Below are 24887 nucleotides of genomic sequence, written 5' to 3' on the forward strand. Positions count from 1 at the left end.
GAGGATTGGATGGAGAAGTTGTACTGTGTAGAGGAGGATTGGATGGAGAAGTTGTACTGTGTAGAGGAGGATTGGATGGATGGAGAAGTTGTACTGTGTAGAGGAGGATTGGATGGAGAAGTTGTACTGTGTAGAGGAGGATTGGATGGATGGAGAAGTTGTACTGTGTAGAGGAGGATTGGATGGAGAAGTTGTACTGTGTAGGGTAGGATTGGATGGAGAAGTTGTACTGTGTAGAGGAGGATTGGATGGAGAAGTTGTACTGTGTAGGGTAGGATTGGATGGAGAAGTTGTACTGTGTAGAGGAGGATTGGATGGAGAAGTTGTACTGTGTAGAGGAGGATTGGATGGAGAAGTTGTACTGTGTAGGGTAGGATTGGATGGAGAAGTTGTACTGTGTAGGGTAGGATTGGATGGAGAAGTTGTACTGTGTAGAGGAGGATTGGATGGAGAAGTTGTACTGTGTAGGGTAGGATTGGATGGAGAAGTTGTACTGTGTAGAGGAGGATTGGATGGAGAAGTTGTACTGTGTAGAGGAGGATTGGATGGAGAAGTTGTACTGTGTAGAGGAGGATTGGATGGAGAAGTTGTACTGTGTAGGGTAGGATTGGATGGAGAAGTTGTACTGTGTAGGGTAGGATTGGATGGAGAAGTTGTACTGTGTAGAGGAGGATTGGATGGAGAAGTTGTACTGTGTAGGGTAGGATTGGATGGAGAAGTTGTACTGTGTAGAGGAGGATTGGATGGAGAAGTTGTACTGTGTAGAGGAGGATTGGATGGAGAAGTTGTACTGTGTAGAGGAGGATTGGATGGAGAAGTTGTACTGTGTAGAGGAGGATTGGATGGAGAAGTTGTACTGTGTAGGGTAGGATTGGATGGAGAAGTTGTACTGTGTAGAGGAGGATTGGATGGAAGTTGTACTGTGTAGAGGAGGATTGGATGGAGAAGTTGTACTGTGTAGAGGAGGATTGGATGGAGAAGTTGTGCTGTGTAGAGGAGGATTGGATGGAGAAGTTGTACTGTGTAGAGGAGGATTGGATGGAGAAGTTGTACTGTGTAGAGGAGGATTGGATGGAGAAGTTGTACTGTGTAGAGGAGGATTGGATGGAGAAGTTGTACTGTGTAGAGGAGGATTGGATGGAGAAGTTGTACTGTGTAGGGTAGGATTGGATGGAGAAGTTGTACTGTGTAGAGGAGGATTGGATGGAGAAGTTGTACTGTGTAGAGGAGGATTGGATGGAGAAGTTGTACTGTGTAGAGGAGGATTGGATGGAGAAGTTGTACTGTGTAGGGTAGGATTGGATGGAAGTTGTACTGTGTAGGATTGGATGGAGAAGTTGTACTGTGTAGAGGAGGATTGGATGGAGAAGTTGTACTGTGTAGGGTAGGATTGGATGGAGAAGTTGTACTGTGTAGAGGAGGATTGGATGGAGAAGTTGTACTGTGTAGGGTAGGATTGGATGGAGAAGTTGTACTGTGTAGGATTGGATGGAGAAGTTGTACTGTGTAGGGTAGGATTGGATGGTTGGAGGTGGTTCCTCGGTCTGGTCCTCTCCTCCTTCGTACTGCTCATGCTCCCTGTATCCTCCTCCCCTCCCCCCTCGGTGGATGATCCTTGGTTCCTCGGTAGTGTTCTCCTCTAGAAGAGGGTCGGTGGCGGTGAGGAGGATGGCTCAGGGAGATGATCTTCAGGCGTTCACCTCCATCATGGACGCCTTGGTGCGGATCAGTGTAAGTGACATGTGTGTGGGGGGAGGGGGGCAGACATCATGTGTAGGCATGCAGCGTGCTCTGCGGTCAGTGGGGTAGGTAGGGGGGGGGGGGGGTCTGTAGGTAAGGGGGGTACATCGGTGGGGTAGGTAAGGGGGGGTCTGTAGGTAAGGGGGGGTACGTCGGTGGGGTAGGTAGGTAAGGGGGGGGGGGGGTCTGTAGGTAAGGGGGGGTCTGTAGGTAAAGGGGGTACGTCGGTGGGGTAGGTGAGGGGGGGGGTCTGTAGGTGGGGGGGGGGGTCTGTAGGTAAGGGGGGGTACGTCGGTGGGGTGGGTAGGTAAGGGGGGGGTCTGTCGGCGAGGGCGATCCAGGATCACACAGGTGATTCAATGATACGTTGTGATCTTTGTATTTGTTACGTTGTATGTTATTATCTCTAGAAACGTACAGCGATGGGGGGGGAGGGGAGCGCTGGTAGAGCCGCGGCGGTCCCGTACCCCCCCCCCCTCCTCAGCCGTCGCTGAAGCTGCAGCACATCTAGTGGTTGCCACGGCAACTGCATCCTCCATTTTCCTGGAGATGAGAAGGAGCTGCAGAGCCCCTCCCCCTCTCTATGACAACCTGGGAGGACATGGCAGCTCGGAGAGGGAACAAGGTGAAGCAGACAGGGAGGGACCCCCGGGAGGGCGTGACGCAGGGACCGATATAATGCCCCCAGGGGGGAGGGGAGGACGTGTGATATACCTGGGAGGGAGATGATGGGACTTTTATCTCTGTATGATGGTGAGGTCACAACGCGCTCATTATAATCCTCCGATGACCAATGACATAACACCTTGGGGGGTTCTAGGAGGAGAATGGCGCAGGGGGGTCCGTGTTTTTTAATTTCCCTCTAAGGCCGTGTCCTCATGGAGGGTGGATGTGGGAATGCGCCCAGTGGCCACTTTGTTTCAGAGGGCTTCATCCATCCTGCACTCACATGGCTGTGGTCAGGTTTAGTGTGGTCATCATGGTGTTGGTGGAGCTTAGTGTGGTCATCGTGGTGGTGGTGGGGCTTCATGTGGTCATCATGGTAGTGGCGGAGCTTAGTGTGGTCATTATGGTGGTGGTGGGGCTTAGTGTGGTCATCATGGTGGTGGTGGAGCTTAGTGTGGCCATTATGGTGATGGTGGGGCTTAGTGTGATCATCATGGTGGTGGTGGAGCTTGGAGTGGTCATCATGGTGGTGATGGAGCTTAGAGTGGTCATCATGTTGATGGTGGTGGGGCTTTGTGTGGTCATCATGGTGGTGGTGGAGCTTAGTGTGGTCATCATGGTGATGGTGGAGCTTAGTATGGTCATTATGGTGGTGGTGGGGCTTCGTGTGGTCATCATGGTGGTGGTGGAGCTTAGTGTGGTCATCATGGTGATGGTGGAGCTTAGTATGGTCATTATGGTGGTGGTGGTGGGGCTTCGTGTGGTCATCATGGTGGTGGTGGAGCTTAGTGTGGTCATCATGGTGGTGGTGGGGCTTAGTGTGGCCATTATGGTGATGGTGGGGCTTAGAGTGGTCATCATGGTGGTGGTGGAGCTTAGAGTGGTCATCGTGGTGGTGGAGCTTAGAGTGGTCATCATGGTGGTGGTGGAGCTTAGAGTGGTCATCATGGTGGTGATGGAGCTTAGTGCGGTCATCACGGTGGTGGAGCTTAGTGTGGTCATCATGGTGGTGGGGGGTGCTAGGAGGAGAATGGCGCAGGGGGGTCCGTGTTTCTTATTTTCCCTCTAAGGCCGTGTCCTCATGGAGGGTGGATGTGGGAATGCGCCCAGTGGCCACTTTGTTTCAGAGGGCTTCATCCATCCTGCACTCACATGGCTGTGGTCAGGTTTAGTGTGGTCATCATGGTGGTGGCGGAGCTTAGTGTGGTCATTATGGTGGTGGTGGGGCTTCATGTGGTCATCATGGTAGTGGCGGAGCTTAGTGTGGTCATTATGGTGGTGGTGGGGCTTAGTGTGGTCATCATGGTGGTAGTGGAGCTTAGTGTGGCCATTATGGTGATGGTGGGGCTTAGTGTGATCATCATGGTGGTGGTGGAGCTTGGAGTGGTCATCATGGTGGTGATGGAGCTTAGAGTGGTCATCATGTTGATGGTGGTGGGGCTTTGTGTGGTCATCATGGTGGTGGTGGAGCTTAGTGTGGTCATCATGGTGATGGTGGAGCTTAGTATGGTCATTATGGTGGTGGTGGGGCTTCGTGTGGTCATCATGGTGGTGGTGGAGCTTAGTGTGGTCATCATGGTGATGGTGGAGCTTAGTATGGTCATTATGGTGGTGGTGGTGGTGGTGGTGGTGGAGCTTAGTGTGGCCATTATGGTGATGGTGGGGCTTAGTGTGGCCATTATGGTGATGGTGGGGCTTAGTGTGATCATCATGGTGGTGGTGGAGCTTAGAGTGGTCATCATGGTGGTGGTGGAGCTTAGAGTGGTCATCATGGTGGTGATGGAGCTTAGTGCGGTCATCACGGTGGTGGAGCTTAGTGTGGTCATCATGGTGGTGGGGGGTGCTAGGAGGAGAATGGCGCAGGGGGGTCCGTGTTTCTTATTTTCCCTCTAAGGCCGTGTCCTCGTGGGGGGTGGATGTGGGAATGCGCCCAATGGCCACTTTGTTTCAGAGGGCTTCATCCATCCTGCACTCACATGGCTGTGGTCAGGTTTAGTGTGGTCATCATGGTGGAGCTTAGTGTGGTCATCATGGTGATGGTGAAGCTTAGTATGGTCATTATGGTGGTGGTGGTGGGGCTTAGTGTGGTCATCATGGTGGTGGTGGAGCTTAGTGTGGCCATTATGGTGATGGTGGGGTTTAGAGTGATCATCGTGGTGGTGATGGAGCTTGGAGTGGTCATCATGGTAGTGGTGGAGCTTAGTGTGGTCATTATGGTGGTGGTGGGGCTTAGTGTGGTCATTATGGTTATGGTGGGGCTTAGTGTGCTCCTCATGTCCATAGTGGGGATTAGTGTGGTCATCATGTGCCTAGTGGGGCTTACTGTGGCCCTTATGGTGGTAATGGATCTTATTTTGGACCTCACAGCAATGGGGAGGCTTAGTTTTGCTCTCATAGTGTGGGTGGGGCATAGTGTGGTCCTCATGGTGGTGATGAGGATTAGTGTGGCCCTAATGGTGGTGGTTTGGAGGCTTTGTTTGGACCTCTTGGTGGTGGTGTGGCTTAGTGTGGCGCTCTTGGTGGTGTTGGGGCTTAGTATGGTTCTCATGGATATGTTGGGGCTTAATGTTGCTCTCATAGTGGTGGTGAAGCTTAGTGTGGCCCTCATGGTTGTGATGAGGCTTAGTGTGGCCCTCATGGTGGTGGTGTGACTTATGCCATGTACACACGACCGGTTTTCCCGTTGGAATAAACTCTGAAGGTTTTTCGGAGGGAGTTCCGACGGAATTCCGCTGAAACTGTACACACAATCACACCAAAGTCCGACCGTCCAGAACGCGGTGACGTACAGCACATACGATGGGACTAGAAAAACGGAAGTTCAATAGCCAGTAGCCAATACCTTCCATCTCGTACTTCAGAGCATGCATCGTTTTTTGGTTTTCGGAACAGCATACAGATGAGTGATTTTCCCGATAGGAATTGGTTCCGTCGGAAATATTTAGAACATGTTCCATTTCTAGATCCGTCAGAATTTTCGAAAAAGAAAGTCCGAAGAGGCCTACACACGATCGGAATATACGATTAAAAACTCCCGTCTGACTTTTTCTGTCGGACATTCCACTCGTGTGTACGCGGCATTAGTGTCATCCTCTGGATATGGTGGGGCTTACTATTGCACTCATGGTGTTGGTAAGGCTTAGTGTGGCCCTTATGGCAATCGTGGCGCTTAGTATTGCCCTTATGTTGGTGGTAAGACTTACTGTGGTCCTCATGAATGTGGTGGGGCTTAGTGTGGCCCTCGTGGTGGTAAGGCTTAGTGTGGTCCACATAGATGTGGGGCTTAGTGTGGCCCCCATGGTGGTGGTAAGGTTTAGTGTGTTCCTCATGGATGTGGTGGGCTTTAATGTGGCCCTCATGGCGGTGGTGAGGATTAATGTGGTCCCCATGGTGATTTTTAGGCTTGTGTGGCCCCCATGGAAGTGGTGGGGATTAGTGTAGCCCTTGTGGTGGTGGTGGTAAGGCTTAGTGTTGCCCTCGTGATAGTGGCAAGGCTTAGTGTGGTCCCCATGGTGGTGGTGAGGATTAATGTGGCCCTCATTATGATTTGGGGGATTGTGTGGTCCTCATGGCAGTGGTGGGTATTAGTGCTGGGACTTATGGCAGCCCTCATGGTGGTAGTTGGGTTTAGTGCAGCCCTCATGGTGGTGGAAGGACTTTGTTGAGCCCTCATGGAAGTGATGGGACTTAGTGTGGCCCTCATGTCTCATGCTATGTTCATTGTGGGATGATGCCTTTACTAATGAAATTGTACGGAGCCGTTATATATCGGTTTTCAGACCCGGCAGTTGGCGACACTTGGTGGCCATAATTATCCCCTTCTATTAGCTTGTATACTTAGCATAACCAATAGGCACATCACACCGAGGATTCTGGGAAGAGAACTTTACAATGATGTCATCACACAGCAGTGTTTATAATCTGTAGGGAATTGTGATGTCATCACCTAGCATTCCCAGCCTCTGTAGCTCCATTGAATTGGATTGATGGTAATCCTGGCATGTTCTCTCTCTCTTCACAGACCAGTATGAAGAACATGGAGCGTGAGCTCTTGTGCCCAGTGTGTAAGGAGATGTACAAGCACCCCGTCATCCTGCCATGTAAGCACAACGTGTGTCATGTGTGTGCCAGCGAAATCCTCCTCCAGAGGGGGTACGTCTGTGACCCCAACTCCGAGCCCAACTCGCCGGCCTCCTCCCCCTCCGCCCGCAGCCCCCGCATGGGCAGGAGGGTAGTGCCAAAGCAGGAGCGGCTCGTCAAATCAGGTGAGTGCCGCCCCACCCCCTGTCCTGGTCCATCCCGCCCCTGAGGAATGGTGAAAGACAGACATATGTGATGGCTCTGTACGCTGGATGCTGAGCCGGGGGAGGGGCCATAGAGGAATGAGGAGGACATATGAGGGGGATTAGATTTGAGGGGGATGAGAAGGAAATCTGGGGGGATCCTGACTGTAATAAGGGGATGTGGGGGTTTCTGAGAGAAAGGAGGAGGAAACATGGGGGGTCAATGAGGGGATTGAGGAGGAAATATGGGGGATCAATGAGGGGAATGAGGAGGAGATATGGGGATCAATGAGGGGAACGAGGAGAAGATATGGGGGGTCAATGAGAGGAATGAGGATGAGATATGGGGGGTCAATGAGAGGAATGAGGAGGAGATATGGGGGGTCAATGAGAGGATGGAGGAGGAGATATGGGGGTCAATGAGAGGAATGAGGAGGAGATACGGGGGATCAATGAGGGGAATGAGGAGGAGATACGGGGGATCAATGAGGGGAATGAGGAGGAGATACGAGGGATCAATGAGGGGAATGAGGAGGAGATACGGTAGAGATCAATGAGGGGAATGAGGAGGAGATATAGGGGATGAATGAGGAGGACATATGGGTGATCAATGAGGGGAACAAGATGAAGACGTGGGGAATCCCTGAGTGGAATGGTGAGTTATGGGGGGGTCTTAAGAAGAATGTGGTGGAAATATGGAGGGTTCCTGATATAGGGGCTTACTGAGGGAAAGCAGGAGATATGGGGATCAATGAGGGGAATGGGAATGAGGAGGAGATATGGGGGGTCAATGAGGGGAATGAGGAGGAGATATGGGGGGGTCATTGAGGGGGATGAGAAGGAAATCTGGGGGGATCCTGACTGTAATAAGGGGATGTGGGGGTTTCTGAGAGAAAGGAGGAGGAAACATGGGGGGTCAATGAGGGGATTGAGGAGGAAATATGGGGGATCAATGAGGGGAATGAGGAGGAGATATGGGGATCAATGAGGGGAACGAGGAGAAGATATGGGGGGTCAATGAGAGGAATGAGGATGAGATATGGGGGGTCAATGAGGGGAATGAGGAGGAGATATGGGGATCAATGAGAGGAACGAGGAGGAGATATGGGGGTCAATGAGGGGAATGAGGAGGAGATATGGGGGGGCAATGAGAGGAATGAGGGGGAGATATGGGGGGTCAATGAGAGGAATGAGGAGGAGATACGGGGGATCAATGAGGGGAATGAGGAGGAGATATGGGAATCAATGAGGGGAACGAGGAGAAGATATGGGGGGTCAATGAGAGGAATGAGGATGAGATATGGGGGGTCAATGAAAGGAATGAGGAGGAGATATGGGGGGGCAATGAGAGGAATGAGGAGGAGATATGGGGGTCAATGAGGGGAATGAGGAGGAGATATGGGGGGTCAATGAGAGGAATGAGGAGGAGATATGGAGGGTCAATGAGAGGATGGAGGAGGAGATATGGGGGTCAATGAGAGGAATGAGGAGGAGATACGGGGGATCAATGAGGGGAATGAGGAGGAGATATGGGGGATCAATGAGGGGAATGAGGAGGAGATACGAGGGATCAATGAGGGGAATGAGGAGGAGATACGGTAGAGATCAATGAGGGGAATGAGGAGGAGATATGGGGGATGAATGAGGAGGACATATGGGTGATCAATGAGGGGAACAAGATGAAGACGTGGGGAATCCCTGAGTGGAATGGTGAGTTATGGGGGGGGTCTTAAGAAGAATGTGGTGGAAATATGGAGGGTTCCTGATATAGGGGCTTACTGAGGGAAAGCAGGAGATATGGGGATCAATGAGGGGAATGGGAATGAGGAGGAGATATGGGGGGTCAATGAGGGGAATGAGGAGGAGATATGGGGGGGTCATTGAGGGGGATGAGAAGGAATTATGGGGGTACAGTGACTGTAATGAGGAGATGGGGGAGTTACTGAGAGAAATGAGGAGAAAACATGGGGGGGTCAATGAGGGGATTGAGGAGGAAATATGGGGGATCAATGAGGGTTATGAGGAAGAGATATGGGGGATCAATGGGGGCAATGAGGAGGGGATCTGGTGGACCAATGGGGGCAATGAGGAGGGGATATGGTGGACCAATGGGGGCAATGAGGAGGGGATATGGGGGATCAATGAGGGGAATGAGGAGGAGACATGAGTGGTCACTGCAGAAGACAAGGAGAAGATATTGGGGTAAGCTGTGGTGGTGGGAGGGGGGTCATTAAGGGGTATTTAAGGAACAGCGGAAGTTTTGGTTACTTGAGGGGTGTCAGTTGGACCGTCTCCAGGGATTCTCTCCGGTAAGTTCTGGTAGACTCCATTTCTTTAGGGTTAGGGGTTAGTCAGAGGACGGTCTGGTGATGATTGGCCCATGTATAGACCTCCATCTTCTAACAAGCCAGCAGATATCAGACACTCTTGAAGGACGCCCCTCCATGTACAATGAGTCCTCTTATCTCATGGATGATGTCCCTGGAGAACTCAGATCTGTTGGCCACAGAGGATCATGTCCCGGTTGTCTCTTTTCTCCCCGGCAGGATTTGGCACCTATCCTGGCAGGAAACGCGGCCCTGCCCACCCACAGATGGTCCTCTTCCCGTGTCCGTCCTGCCAGCATGATGTGGACCTCGGGGAGCGGGGGCTGGGCAACCTGTTCCGGAACCTGACCCTGGAGCGGGTGGTGGAGCGCTACCGGCAGACGGTCAACATCAGCACGGCCATCATGTGCCAATTCTGCAAACCCCCCCAGCAGGAGGCCAGCAAGGGCTGCACCGAGTGCCGGGCCAGCTTCTGCAACGAGTGCTTCAAACTCTACCACCCCTGGGGCACCCAGAAGGCCCAACACGAGCCCACGCCGCCCACCCTGACCTTCAAACCCAAGGTGAGAGCGGGGGGTGGACGCCGAAGGGCCCACGTCTGGGGGGCGTAGAACGCCTCTGACTCCATCTTTGTTTTCTCTACCACAGGGCCTGACCTGCCCCGACCACAAGGAGGAGGTCCACCTGTACTGCAAGACCTGCCAGCGCCTGGTGTGCCAGATCTGCCGAGTGCGCCGCACCCACAGCGGGCACAAAATCACCCCCATCATCAGTGCCTACCAGGCACTACGGGTGAGATGGACGCCACGCCATTATATACTGTCTATTCAGAGTATAATAAATATAATCAATCGATTGGGGAGGGGACTTCATTAATAAGAAGTATAAAACAGACTTTATTCTTCGTCTTCTAAGAAAAATAGACTTAAAAAAAAGAGGAATATAAAATAATATAACAAAACAAAATAGAGCGCAATAGGATATAATATATATAAAGAATATAACAACGCATAATACAAATGCACAAATAATATATAAATAGTACAACAAAACATAAAAGACAGTGTAATAGGATATAATATATAATACAGTCTCTGCATGTTGTGTTTGAAGGATAATATAATATAATATAATATATACATAAAGTCTCTGTATATTGTATTTGAAGGATAATATATAATATAATATAATATAATATAATATATAAATACAGTCTCTGTATATTGTGTTTGAAGGATAATATAATACTATACATAAGAAAATGTTAGGTGTTTACAATGTAACCGTATTATAATACAATATAAAATGATTCGATACATTGTTGTGTTTTAGGACATTCTATACACTGATGTAATATAATATATAATAAGCGCAGTCTCTGTATTTCAGGTTATGATGATCTATTACAATATATTATATTACAATGTGTCTTATATTACATTGTTATTTTTCTATTATATTTCTGGGTAGTTTCTTATTTTCAACTGTTATGTATGTTCAGGTTATATTGTTCTACATGAGATTATACTTTATAATGTAATAATGATGTATTCCATGATATTATGATGTTACTATATATATGTTTATGTTACAATATTGTATCGGTTTATATTGTTTCTACATGAGATGATCTATAAAACTGTCATACATGATATTATATTCCATCGTTGTGTGTGATTGGGTGATGATAGAAGGACGTTGTGTGTGATTGGGTGATGATATAATCCGGTTGTGTGTTGCAGGAGAAGCTCAGTAAGAGTTTGGGGTACATCCTGGGCAGTCAGCACGTTGTTCAGGGGCAGATCAATGAACTGGAGGAGAGTATAAAGCAAACCGAGGTGAGAACTGACCGGGATCTCCTATTAGATACCCCCCAATACCCGCTGATCACTGTACATCATTATCAATATAATAGTATTGGTGTGGGGAGGGGTGAGGGAAACTGGACAATGAATAAGATATTGCCATCCATCATTTGTCCTCAGAAATTGGCAAATAATTTTCCCCAATCTGGACGTACAATGGGGTGAGGGGGGGTGACGATGCACAAGTTATCCCCTCCTCCCTCCTCCCTGCAACCCCTGTACCCCTCCTGACACCAGGGACCGAGAATAGAAAAAAGTTTAAAGTACCCCCATACTTGCCCAATAACTACCCTATAGCCGATCAATAATTACCCCCATACTTGCCAAATAACTATCCTATAACCGATCAATAATTACCCCCATACTTACCCAATAACTACCCTATAACCGATCAATAATTACCCCCATACTTACCCAATAACTACCCTATAGCCGATCAATAATTACCCCCATACTTGCCAAATAACTACCCTATAACCGATCAATAATTACCCCCATACTTGCCAAATAACTATCCTATAACCGATCAATAATTACCCCCATACTTGCCAAATAACTATCCTATAACCGATCAATAATTACCCCCATACTTGCCAAATAACTATCCTATAACCGATCAATAATTACCCCCATACTTACCCAATAACTACCCTATAACCGATCAATAATTACCCCCATACTTGCCCAATAATTACCCTATAACCGATCAATAATTACCCCCATACTTGCCCAATAACTATCCTATAACCGATCAATAATTACCCCCATACTTGCCCAATAATTACCCTATAACCGATCAATAATTACCCCCATACTTGCCCAATAACTATCCTATAACCGATCAATAATTACCCCCATACTTGCCCAATAATTACCCTATAACCGATCAATAATTACCCCCATACTTGCCCAATAACTATCCTATAACCGATCAATAATTACCCCCATACTTACCCAATAACTACCCTATAACCGATCAATAATTACCCCCATACTTGCCCAATAACTATCCTCTAACCAATCAATAATTACCCCCATACTTGCCAAATAACTATCCTATAACCGATCAATAATTACCCCCATACTTGCCAAATAACTATCCTATAACCGATCAATAATTACCCCCATACTTACCCAATAACTACCCTATAACCGATCAATAATTACCCCCATACTTGCCCAATAATTACCCTATAACCGATCAATAATTACCCCCATACTTGCCCAATAACTATCCTATAACCGATCAATAATTACCCCCATACTTGCCAAATAACTATCCTATAACCGATCAATAATTACCCCCATACTTGCCCAATAATTACCCCCATACTTGCCCAATAACTATCCTATAACCGATCAATAATTACCCCCATACTTACCCAATAACTATCCTATAACCGATCAATAATTACCCCCATACTTGCCCAATAACTACCCTCTAACCAATCAATAATTACCCCCATACTTGCCCAATAACTACCCTCTAACCAATCAATAATTACCCCCATTCTTGCTCAATAATCACTTTATAATCACAGTATAAGGTATTGATATTTCCCCCAATAACCGGAGACGTCGCCCCCTACAGATGAACGGAGGGAAGGCTCAGGAAGAGGCTCTGCAGCTGATTGGAGCTCTGCGCTCGGCTCTGGATGATAAGCAGGCGGCTCTGAGCCGGGACATTGCGGAGCGGCAGAGGGAGCGGCGCTGTGTTCTGGAGTCTCAGGTGTGGGAGCGCCAAACATTGCTGGAGAATTCCGGGCTGGTCTCTTATGTTCATGAAGTCATGAAGGAGACGGAACAACCGTGCTTCGTCCTGGCCGCAAAACAACTGCATGAGCGGTAAGGACCGGCGCCACTCCCATTGGGCGCCCTCATTTCACCACTCCTATTGGGCGCCCTCACTTCACCACTCCTATTGGGCGCCCTCACTTCACCACTCCCATTGGGCGCCCTCATTTCACCACTCCCATTGGGCGCCCTCATTTCACCACTCCCATTGGGCGCCCTCATTTCACCACTCCCATTGGGCGCCCTCATTTCACCACTCCTATTGGGCGCCCTCACTTCACCACTCCCATTGGGCGCCCTCATTTCACCACTCCTATTGGGCGCCCTCATTTCACCACTCCCATTGGGCGCCCTCGTTTCACCACTCCCATTGGGCGCCCTCGTTTCACCACTCCCATTGGGCGCCCTCGTTTCACCACTCCCATTGGGCGCCCTCGTTTCACCACTCCCATTGGGCGCCCTCGTTTCACCACTCCCATTGGGCGCCCTCGTTTCACCACTCCCATTGGGCGCCCTCGTTTCACCACTCCCATTGGGCGCCCTCGTTTCACCACTCCCATTGGGCGCCCTCGTTTCACCACTCCCATTGGGCGCCCTCGTTTCACCACTCCCATTGGGCGCCCTCACTTCACCCCCATTGGGCGCCCTCACTTCACCACTCCCATTGGGCGCCCTCATTTCACCCACCACCCCACCGATTGGTCGGTCTCACTTCACCCCCCACCGATTGGGCACCCTCACTTCACCCAATGATAATACACACAGCAGCGACGCTCAATGTCAGGCGGAAGCCAATAAAAATTGTGAGATGGAAGAATTATAGACCCCTCCCCCCCCCCATTTCTCCTCTAATGTCCTCTTTTCATTCCTCAGGATCATCCGAGCCATCGACTCCGTTCAGACCTTCCGCCTGGCGGCGTGCGTCCCTCTGCCACCATTCAAGCTGGACGTCAGTAGAGAGCTCAAGCTGCTGACCGAACTCAACTTCGTTCGAGGTAATTCCCATCCCCCCCCCCAGAGAGTGAAAACACTACAGAGAGTCTAATCCAATATGAGGGGTGCTACACTGACACAAAGATCTCCAGGAAGGCCCCGATCCATCCATCTGGTGTGCTGACATGTCTGCAGTGCCCCTACATTCACCTTATGTGACCCTTCTATACCGTCCAATCAGAAACTCCTCCCTCAAAAACACGCAGCCAAAGCCAATTCCTAATGCTTTTACCGTAATAAACCCTCCCTACAGCTTTTACTATAAAGAACCCTTCCTAATGCTCTTACTGTAATGAACCCTTCCTACAGCTTTTACTATAAAGAGCCCTTCCTAATGCTCTTACTGTAATAAACCCTCCCTACAGCTTTTACTATAAAGAGCCCTTCGTAATGCTCTTACTGTAATAAACCCTTTCCTACAGCTTTTACTATAAAGAGCCCTTCCTAATACTCTTACTGTAAAGCGTTCCTTCCTGTAGGGAAGGTGATATCCCCCACCCCCCATACACAGCTGACCCTCCCTTGTACTGCTCTGTAGGGTGGAATCTTTCCATATTAGAAGTATTGATTTCCTCTCATTGGAGGAGACCTCCCCTCCCCCCTTGAGAAGATCCAATCAGGAGAGAGGAAATCGATTGTGGGATTCGGGATTTGGTATCGGAAGGACGGAGATGTTTGTAGATTGACTCTTCTATGACGGGGTCGGCGCTGTATACTTTGTATATATGAAAGGGTTCTGGATGGGGGGGGAAGCTTCAGCCTTATATATACTATGATGTCATACATTAAAGGGTCACTCCACCAAAAACTCATATGTCAGCTTTGCCTCCACCAATCAGGAAGTCTCACTCCTGATGTGTCCACCTGAAAAAATCCATCACTGAGAGGTGGCCTCATCAGGAGACCAGCGTCCCCAAGAGAGAGAAGACCCCGGGGGGGTTATCTGTCCTTCTGGAACCCACCCATCACTGACATATGGATTCATGGTGGAGTGGCCCTTTAAATGGCGTGCTGCGTTCACAGTATACCACCAGCAGGCTGTATTGGATTGTTCATGCAGGCTGAGAGTCCTGCTGCCTCCTGCAGGGGGCGCTACTGGCCCAGACGTAGCCCATTGCAGATCCACATGTCCCTCTCTCTGTTTGTAGGCCTCTCAGTGTGACCTCCAAGTCAAGGAGACAGAAGAGGCAAGTTATCAATCTAGTCTCCTCATCCGAGGCTTTGACCTCCCCTTTCTCCTCCTTCCCTGTCCTTGTCCCCACCCACCGCTAAGGGGAAACTCCACCCTCCTGTTCCAAGATGGCCTCCACTTTGACTTACTTTTATCTTCTTCTTCTATGTTTAGGATAATTCTAACCTACCCCCCCCCAATCTTTTCCTCTCTCCATGAGATTCACTTTGATCCTCTTCCACCCTTTGACCTCCATCTTCATCCTCTTTTCCATCTCTACCTTTTGACCTCCATCTTCATCCTCTCTTCCATCTCCATCTTTTGTCCTCCATCATCTTCCTCTCTTCTGTTCTCTATCACCTCTCATTCATCTCCTCTATACCCATCCTCTTTCCTGTTTCTCTGATCACCATCTTCCATCTCCACCCTTTGACCTCCATCGTCATCTTCTTTTCCATCTCTACCTTTTTGACCTCTATCTTTATCCTCTCTTCCATTTCCATATTTTGTCCTCCATCATCTTTTTCTCTCCTCCATCTTCATCCTCTGTCCTCCATCTCATCTCCTTCATCTCCTCCATATCCATCCTCTTTCCTGCTTCTCTGACCACCATCTTCCATCTCCACCCATTTGTTCTCCATCTTCTTCTTGTGAACGCCTTTCCATCCACTTTCCTTCATCTTTATCCTCTCTAGGTCAATTTATTCTTCTATCTTCTACCCCTGATATCCATACTCTGCCCTCCCCCTGCACTATCACCTTCTCTCTTCAATCCCTTTCTTTGCTCCATTGTGTGTCCTCCATCTTCATCCTCTGTCCCATCTCCACCCAATATCCTCCATCTTCATCCTCATCCTCTGTCCCATCTTCATCCCCATCCTCATTCTCTGTCCCACCTCCACCCTATGTCCTGTCTCCACCCAATATCCTCCATCTCCACCCTTTGTTCTCCATCTTCTTCTTGTGAATGCCTTTTCTGATAGCCCTTTCCATCCACTTTCCTTCATCTTCATCCTCTCTAGGTCTATCTTCTACCCCCGATATCCATACTCTGCTCTCCCCCTGCACTATCCACTTCTCTCTTCAATCCCTTTCTTTGCTCTATTGTTTGTCCTCCATTTTCATCCTTTGTTCCATTTCCACCCAATATCCTATATCTTCATCCTCTGTCCCATCTCCATCCGCATCCAATAGCCCATAGCCACCCAATATCCTCCATCTTCATCCTCATCCCCTGTCCCACCTCCTCCCTCATCCTATGTCCTGTCTCCACCCAATATCCTCCATCTTCATCCTCATCCTCTGTCCTACCTCCACTCACATCCTATGTCCTGTCTCCACCCAATATCCTCCATCTTCATCCTCATCCTCTGTCCCACCTCCACTCACATCCTATGTCCTGTCTCCACCCAATATCCTCCATCTTCATCCTCATCCTCTGTCCCACCTCCACTCACATCCTATGTCCTGTCTCCACCCAACATCCTCCATCTCCACCCTTCGTTCTCCATCTTCTTCCTTTTCTCACAGCCCTTTCTATCCACTTCCCTTCATCTTCATCCTCTCCAGGTCAATTTTCTCTTCTATCCTCTATCTCTGATATCCATACTCCTTCCTCCCTCTGCACTATCACCTTCTTTCTTCAATCCCTTTCTTCTGTGTGTATCGTGTGTCCTCCATTGTCATCCTCTGTCCCATCTCCACCCAATATCCTCCACCTCTATTCTCTGTCTCATCTCCATTCTCTGTTCCCTTATCTTCAGGACTCAACTTTTTTGTTTTTCATCTGTTCCACCTTCTTCCTCCATTGCAGCCATTCTTTCCTTATTTCATATGATGGATTCTGTTCTCCATCTCCTGTGATCTTCTTTACTCATCTACTGTGTTCTCCTCTTTGCTTTTGTCCTTCTCTCCTCATTTCTTCCACCCTCCTCTCCTCATCTCCTGCATCTTCTATTTCTTGTGTTCTTTTTTCCTTACCTCCGGTGTTCCCCTCTCCTCTTAATGTTTTCTCCTTTCCTTTTCCCCCATCCTCCCATCTCCTTCGATCTCCCCTTCTCTCCTCATCTCCCATGTTCTCTCTCCCAATATCCTGACCCCCCCTTCTCTTCACCTAATGACCCCCTCTCCTGATCACCTGCTTTCTCCACTCCGCATTTCCTGTGTTTTCCACATCTCTCATGATCTCCTCATCTCTCATGATCTCCTCATCTCTCATGATCTCCTCATCTCCCGTGTCCTCCTCGTCTCCCGTGTCCTCCTCGTCTCCCGTGTCCTCCTCGTCTCCCGTGTCCTCCTCGTCTCCCGTGTCCTCCTCGTCTCCCGTGTCCTCCTCGTCTCCCGTGTCCTCCTCGTCTCCCGTGCTCTTCCCGTCTCCCGTGCTCTTCCCGTCTCCCGTGCTCTCCCCGTCTCCCGTGCTCTCCCCGTCTCCCGTGTTCTCCCCGTCTCCCGTGTTCTCCCCGTCTCCCGTGCTCTCCCCGTCTCCCGTGCTCTCCCCGTCTCCCGTGTTCTCCCCGTCTCCCGTGTTCTCCCCGTCTCCCGTGTTCTCCCCGTCTCCCGTGTTCTCCCCGTCTCCCGTGTTCTCCCCGTCTCCCGTGTTCTCCCCGTCTCCCGTGTTCTCCCCGTCTCCCGTGTTCTCCCCGTCTCCCGTGTTCTCCCCGTCTCCCGTGCTCTTCCCGTCTCCCGTGTTCTCCCCGTCTCCCGTGTTCTCCCCGTCTCCCGTGTTCTCCCCGTCTCCCGTGTTCTCCCCGTCTCCCGTGTTCTCCCCGTCTCCCGTGTTCTCCCCGTCTCCCGTGTTCTCCCCGTCTCCCGTGTTCTCCCCGTCTCCCGTGTTCTCCCCGTCTCCCGTGTTCTCCCCGTCTCCCGTGTTCTCCCCGTCTCCCGTGTTCTCCCCGTCTCCCGTGTTCTCCCCGTCTCCCGTGTTCTCCCCGTCTCCCGTGTTCTCCCCGTCTCCCGTGTTCTCCCCGTCTCCCGTGTTCTCCCCGTCTCCCGTGCTCTCCCCGTCTCCCGTGCTCTCCCCGTCTCCCGTGCTCTCCCCGTCTCCCGTGCTCTCCCCGTCTCCCGTGCTCTCCCCGTCTCCCGTGCTCTCCCCGTCTCCCGTGCTCTCCCCGTCTCCCGTGCCCTCCCCGTCTCCCGTGCCCTCCCCGTCTCCCGTGCCCTCCCCGTCTCCCGTGCCCTCCCCGTCTCCCGTGCCCTCCCCGTCTCCCGTGCCCTCCCCGTCTCCCGTGCCCTCCCCGTCTCCCGTGCCCTCCCCGTCTCCCGTGCCCTCCCCGTCTCCCGTGCCCTCCCCGTCTCCCGTGCCCTCCCCGTCTCCCGTGTCCTCCCCGTCTCCCGTGTCCTCCCCGTCTCCCGTGTCCTCCCCGTCTCCCGTGTTCTCCCCGTCTCCCGTGATCTCATCTCTTAATTTCTTGTGTTCTTTGCTCCTTTTCTCCTGTGTTCTGCTCCTCCCATCTGCTGGTCCCTATCTCCTCGCCTCTTCCTTCCCCTTCTCCTCATCTCCTGCATCCTCCTCTCCTCATCTCCTCTTGACTCTCCAGGCTCCTTGGACTGACTCTATGCCTGCATCCTTCTGCTCGTTCTCTGATCTGCAGTAACGAGGTCTCTCTCCCTCTCTCAGCATGGACTTCTCCCTGTTTTCCCACTTTGCTCGCTCCACCTCCATCCATCGTCTCTCCATCCTCTCTTACTTTTCTCCTTCCTCCCCCTTCAGCTCCAGACGCTCCTGTTATCGACACCCAGCGTACCTACGCCTATGACCAGATCTACCTGAGCTGGCGTCTCCCCCAGGACTCCGCCCCCGCCTGGCACTACACGGTGGAGTACCGCAAAACAGACCCCAAACACAAGACCCTCAAGCTATGGCAACGGCGGGAAGAGATATGGAGCCTGAGCACCATCCTAGAGGGCCCCGACATTGATAGCGTGTATGTTCTCCGAGTCCGAGGCTACAACAAGGCCGGCTACGGGGAATACAGCGAGGACATCCACCTGCACACTCCACCCGCTCCAGGTACAGCCCATCACTTCCTTCATTATAGGATTTCTACCAATCAGGATCCTAGGAAGAGCTAGGAGACCAGAATCATCAGTTATGTCTCATTGTCCCACCACCATCTCCACACACAGCGCTCCCTGGAGGAAAACACGGGAACTGTCTATACAAAAATCACACAACTTTGTTTTCTAACACTAATGGTAACAGTACACCAACCTAACCCTAACCCTAACCCTAACCCCAACCTAACCCTAACACCAACCTACCTCGAACCCTAACACCAACCTAACCTTAACAACTACCTACCTCCTAACCCTTACACTAACATACCCCTAACACCATACCGCCTCTAACCCTAACACCAACCTAACCTTAAAACCAACCTACATACAACCCTAACACCAACCTAACCCTTACACCAACCTAACCCTAACACCAGCCTAACCCTAAAGATAAAACCTAATGATATCATTAACACTAATGCTAATACTACTTCTAACCCTAACAGTAACTCTATCCATAATGCTGCTCCTAAAGCTTCTATTAATCCTAACACCACTCCTACCCTAAGGACATTACTAGCTTTAAGGTTAATTCCTATGTTACTCCTAACCTTAACACTACTCCAAGCACTGCTCCTAATCCTAACCCTAATGTTAAAACTTTAATTAATTCTAATGCTGCTCCTAACTCCAACCCTTAGTCTAACACTAATACTAACCCTAACACTAGCCCTAATGCTAACCATAGCTTTAACCCCCACCCTAACCCCCACCCTAACCCCCACCCTAACCCTAACTCCCACCCGAACTCCCACCCTAACCCTGTCTCTTAGGCTGACTCTTAGGCTAACTCCCACCCTAACTCTGACTCTTAGACTAACTCTAATGGTCGCCCCAATGCTCACCCTAATTCTAACCCTAACCCTTATGCTCACCTTAACTCTTCTCTCTCTCGGCAGTGCTAAACTTCTTCCTGGACAGCAGCTGCGGCTTCCCGAGGGACCGCCTGGTGGTCAGCAAGGACCGGCGGGCAGTGCGCAGCGTCCCGGGGGTCCCCATGCTGTTTGCCGCCGAGCGCCTGATGACCAGCTGCCACGTCTCCATGGAGTTGGTGCTCGGGGACGTCGCCATCACTCAGGGCCGCTACTACTGGGAGTGCACGGTGGACCCCAGCTCCTACGTGGTGAAGGTGGGCGTCGGCCAGGAGAGCAAACTGCAGGAGTTATTCCAGATGCCACAAGACGTTGTGAGCCCGAGGTGAGAGCGCCAACCCCACCACCATCATCACATTCCACCTTTCCACCCATCATCAGGGGTTCCCAGGGCCGTTTTTAAGGCAGGGCAAAAGGGGCAGCTGCCCTGGGCCCTGTCATTGTTGTGGGGCCCAAAGCAGCTGTCTCATATTGCCAACTATCCTGGTTTAATTTCCCTCGTCCCTTGAGGTTTTAGTCCTGTGCTGTGTCCCAATATCTCAGTGTGAAGTGCTGGTACTAATGCTGCCCAGCTCTGCCCTATTGTTGTGTACAGATGACTCACCTGCAGACCCTGTGTTTACATGTAAATAACCGGCATTCATATGTAAATAGGAGCGGCCAGCGGCATTAATATGCATATCATTCCCCCCTGAGGTCATATCCACAGTAATCTCTAGCAACCAATCAACAAGCAGAAATCATGTGCTGTAACCTCTAGCAACTAATCAGTGAGCCGTAATGTGTGCTGTAACCTCTAGCAACCAGTCAGTGAGCGCTAATGATACACTGTAACCTCTGGCAACCAATCGCAATAGCTGCCTGTTCTGATTCAGTAAACTGATTTTGAGTCTAGCTGCTATTTATTCTATGTCTCAGAGCAGGTGGAGAGCAAAATTGCATAGGGGGGCCCCAAGAAAAGTTTTGCCCAGGGTCCAATCAATATTAAAGATGGCCCTGGGGGTTCCCACCATCTCTGTGCTGAGTTCCTGGGTCTGTACACCCGCTGTGCCTATTATGAGGGGTTCTCACCATCCCTGTGCTGAGTTCCCGGGTCTGTACACCCGCTGTGCCCATTATGAGAGGTTCCCACCATCCCTGTGCTGAGTTCCCAGGTCTGTACACCCGCTGTGCCCATTATGAGGGGTTCTCACCATCCCTGTGCTGAGTTCCCGGGTCTGTACACCCGCTGTGCCCATTATGAGGGGTTCTCACCATCCCTGTGCTGAGTTCCCGGGTCTGTACACCCGCTGTGCCCATTATGAGGGGTTCCCACCATCCCTGTGCTGAGTTCCCGGGTCTGTACACCCGCTGTGCCCATTATGAGGAGTTCCCACCATCCCTGTGCTGAGTTCCCGGGTCTGTACACCCGCTGTGCCCATTATGAGGGGTTCTCATCATCCCTGTGCTGAGTTCCCAGGTCTGTACACCCACTGTGCCCATTATGAGGAGTTCCCACCATCCCTGTGCTGAGTTCCCGGGTCTGTACACCCGCTGTGCCCATTATGAGGAGTTCCCACCATCCCTGTGCTGAGTTCCCGGGTCTGTACACCCGCTGTGCCCATTATGAGGGGTTCCCACCATCCCTGTGCTGAGTTCCCGGGTCTGTACACCCGCTGTGCCCATTATGAAGGGTTCTCACCATCCCTGTGCTGAGTTCCCGGGTCTGTACACCCGCTGTGCCCGTCATGAGGGGTTCCCACCATCCCTGTGCTGAGTTCCCGGGTCTGTACACCCGCTGTGCCCATTATGAGGGGTTCCCACCATCCCTGTGCTGAGTTCCTGGGTCAGTACACCCGCTGTGCCCATTATGAGGGGTTCCCACCATCCCTGTGCTGAGTTCCTGGGTCTGTACACCCGCTGTGCCCATTATGAGGGGTTCCCACCATCCCTGTGCTGAGTTCCCGGGTCTGTACACCCGCTGTGCCCATTATGAGGGGTTCCCACCATCCCTGTGCTGAGTTCCTGGGTCTGTACACCCGCTGTGCCCATTATGAGGGGTTCTCACCATCCCTGTGCTGAGTTCTCGGGTCTGTACACCCGCTGTGCCCATTATGAGGGGTTCTCACCATCCTTGTGCTGAGTTCTCGGGTCTGTACACCCGCTGTGCCCATTATGAGGGGTTCCCACCATCCCTGTGCTGAGTTCCCGGGTCTGTACACCCGCTGTGCCCATTATGAGGGGTTCTCACCATCCTTGTGCTGAGTTCCCGGGTCTGTCTCCCCTGCAGATTGTGTAAGTTTTGCCCCCTTACATAGAAATGAAGGGTCTATAATTTTTATCATAGGTGTATTTTATATGATAGAGACAGAATATCAATCAAAAATCCAGAAAAATCACACAATACAAATGTTATAAATGGAGTAAAATAAGTATTTGCTCCCCTTAGTAGTTGGTGGAGAAACCCTTGTTGGTGATCACAGAGGTCAGACGTTTCTTGTAGGTGGTGATCAGTTTCCACACATCTCAGGAGGGATTTTGTCTTCTTTACAGATCTTCTCTAAATCCTGAAGGTTTCTTGGCAACTCGAAGTTTCATCTCCTCCATACATTTTCTATAGGATTAAGGTCTGGAGACTGGATAGGACACTCCATGACCTTCATGTGCTTCTTCTTGAGCCCCTCCTTTGTTGCCTTGGTGATATGTTTTGGGTCTTTGTCATGCTGGAAGACCCATCCATGACCCATCTTCAGTGTTCTGGATGAGGGAAGAAGGTTCTCCTCCAAGATCTTACAATACATGGTCCCGTCCATTGGACCCTCAATGCGGCAAAGTCGGCCTGAACCTTTATCAGAGAAACAGCCCCAAATCATCATGTTTCCACCTCCGTGTGTGACTGTAGGGATGATGTGACTGTAGGGATGATGTGACTGTAGGGATGATGTGACTGTAGGGATGATGTGACTGTAGGGATGATGTGTGACTGTAGGGATGATGTGTGACTGTAGGGATGGTGTGTGACTGTAGGGATGGGGTGTGACTGTAGGGATGGTGTGTGACTGTAGGGATGGTGTGTGACTGTAGGGATGATGTGACTGTAGGGATGATGTGTGACTGTAGGGATGATGTGTGACTGTAGGGATGATGTGACTGTAGGGATGATGTGTGACTGTAGGGATGATGTGTGACTGTAGGGATGATGTGACTGTAGGGATGATGTGTGACTGTAGGGATGATGTGTGACTGTAGGGATGATGTTCTTAGGGTCATAGTCAGCATTTTTCTTCCTCCAAACACGGCGAGTCGAGTTGATGCCAAAGATCTGAATTTTGGTCTCATCTGACCACAGAACTTTCCCCCAATCCTTCTCTGAATCATTTAGATGTTGATTGGTAGACTTCAGATGTTCCTCTACATGTGTCTTCCTGAGGCCGACTTTGCCGCATTGAGGGTCCAATGGACGGGGCCATGTATTGTAAGATCTTGGAGGAGAACCTTCTTCCCTCATCCAGAACACTGAAGATGGGTCATGGATGGGTCTTCCAGCATGACAATGACCCAAAACATATCGCCAAGGCAACAAAGGAGGGGCTCCAGAAGAAGCACATGAAGGTCATGGAGTGGCCTATCCAGACTCCAGACCTTAATCCTATAGAAAATGTATGGAGGAGATGAAACTTCGAGGATTTAGTGAAGATCTGTAAAGAAGACAAAATCCCTCCTGAGATGTGTGGAAACTGATCACCACCTACAAGAAACGTCTGACCTCTGTGATCACCAACAAGGGTTTCTCCACCAACTACTAAGGGGAGCAAATACTTATTTTACTCACTGTGTATGATATATTGATTAGTATAGATGATATATTAATCAGGGTAAATGATATATTGATCAGTATAGGTGATATATTGATTAGTATACATGATATATGTATATCAGGGTAAATAATATATTAATTTGTATAATGGTATATTGATAGGTATACATGATATATTGATTAGTATAGATTATATTGATAGGTATACATGATATATGTATATCAGGGTAAATAATATATTAATTGGTATAATGATATATTGATTGGAATAGATGATATATTGATAGGTATAGATGATATTCATAGGTAGACATGATATATTGATTATTAAATATGATGTTGATTGGTATAGATGATATATTGATGGATAAAGATGACATATTGATTATTATAGATATTGATAAGAAAAGATGATATAATTGGTATAGATGATATATTGATTGGTATGGATCATATATTGATGGGTAAAGATGAGATATTGATCGGTGTGTCATGGTGTATGGGATGATTATTATTATTATACAGGATTTATATAGCGCTGATAGTTTGAATATTATCTTCTTTTCTCTCTCCGGCAGCCGCTATGACCCGGACAGCGGACACGACTCGGGAGCAGAAGACGCCACAATGGACGTGTCTCCATCCTTCTGCTTCCTGACGATCGGCATGGGCAAGATTCTGCAGCCGCACGGCTCTCCGCCCACCTCCCGGGACCCCACCGGATGTACCATGCCCCTCCCCCCACGCCTGGGTGTCTGCCTCGACTATGAGAAGGGCCGCGTGGGTTTCTTCGACGCCGTGTCCCACCGCGGCCTGTGGGAGGGCAGCGTGGACTGTTCGGGCCCCGTGTGCCCGGCGTTCTGCTTCATCGGCGGCGGGGCCCTCCAGCTGCAGGAACTGGTCACCATCAAACACGAGCGCAAGGTGACGATAAGCGGCTTCAGCAAGGCGGAGTGACCCCCATAGACTAGCATAGAGGGAGAGGCCGAGTCACTGAGTGCCCTCTGGGGGGGCAAACCTGCAGCCCTTTGTGCCCATTCAACCTAGCACAAGAAATGGCCGCCAGGGCGCCCGACCGCCAACACCCACCAGGGGCGCGCTCTGCGGTTCAAGATCGGAAGGAAGCCAAGACAGATGGACTAGGAAGGGTTCGATGTGCCACACATTGCATCATGGGAACACGTTCATTCACCGTCTTCGTCTGACCGCCCTTCTGTCCCCCCCTCAATCTGGGCTGGACCCACTGTGACCCCCCCCTGACCCCCAGTAACAGGGTTACACCCCCCCCCCCAGTCCCAGCGCAGTCCTTCATCGCCAATGATTT

The 24887-nt window shown here is 50.3% G+C and overlaps 1 protein-coding gene across 5 annotated transcripts; it reads left to right on the plus strand.

The window, feature by feature from the left end:
• The first annotated feature begins 1558 nt into the window (after window positions 1-1558).
• Window positions 1559-24598, plus strand: TRIM46 (tripartite motif containing 46). 5 transcript variants are annotated; one of them, XM_073608732.1, is made up of 10 exons: window positions 1559-1731; window positions 6428-6671; window positions 9236-9579; window positions 9665-9808; window positions 10759-10854; window positions 12473-12726; window positions 13549-13670; window positions 18549-18848; window positions 19795-20092; window positions 23129-24108. In XM_073608732.1, exons 1-10 carry the CDS (start codon window positions 1609-1611, stop codon window positions 23133-23135), a joined length of 1932 nt encoding a protein of 643 aa, XP_073464833.1. In that variant the 5' UTR covers window positions 1559-1608; the 3' UTR covers window positions 23136-24108. The 5 variants fall into 5 exon arrangements, with proteins under 5 accessions (XP_073464833.1, XP_073464831.1, XP_073464835.1 ...); XM_073608730.1 differs by lacking the exon at window positions 23129-24108 and adding an exon at window positions 24142-24598 and having other exon boundaries at window positions 1560-1731; XM_073608734.1 differs by lacking the exon at window positions 23129-24108 and adding an exon at window positions 24142-24598 and having other exon boundaries at window positions 1560-1731; window positions 6428-6506.
• The last annotated feature ends 289 nt before the right edge of the window (window positions 24599-24887 follow it).

Source organism: Aquarana catesbeiana, linkage group LG13 (assembly GCF_042186555.1).
Source record: "Aquarana catesbeiana isolate 2022-GZ linkage group LG13, ASM4218655v1, whole genome shotgun sequence".
Classification (NCBI taxonomy): Eukaryota; Metazoa; Chordata; class Amphibia; order Anura; family Ranidae; genus Aquarana; species Aquarana catesbeiana.

What these genes read in the sequence shown, in the direction of transcription:
- TRIM46 (XM_073608730.1), top strand. Translation starts at nt 1,609, where the DNA reads ATGATCCTTGGTTCCTCGGTAGTGTTCTCCTCTAGAAGAGGGTCGGTG. An exon ending in GCAAAACAACTGCATGAGCG is followed by an intron (nt 12,727 to 13,548) that starts GTAAGGACCGGC and finishes TTCATTCCTCAG; the next exon opens with GATCATCCGAGCCATCGACT. An exon ending in GCACACTCCACCCGCTCCAG is followed by an intron (nt 18,849 to 19,794) that starts GTACAGCCCATC and finishes CTCTCTCGGCAG; the next exon opens with TGCTAAACTTCTTCCTGGAC.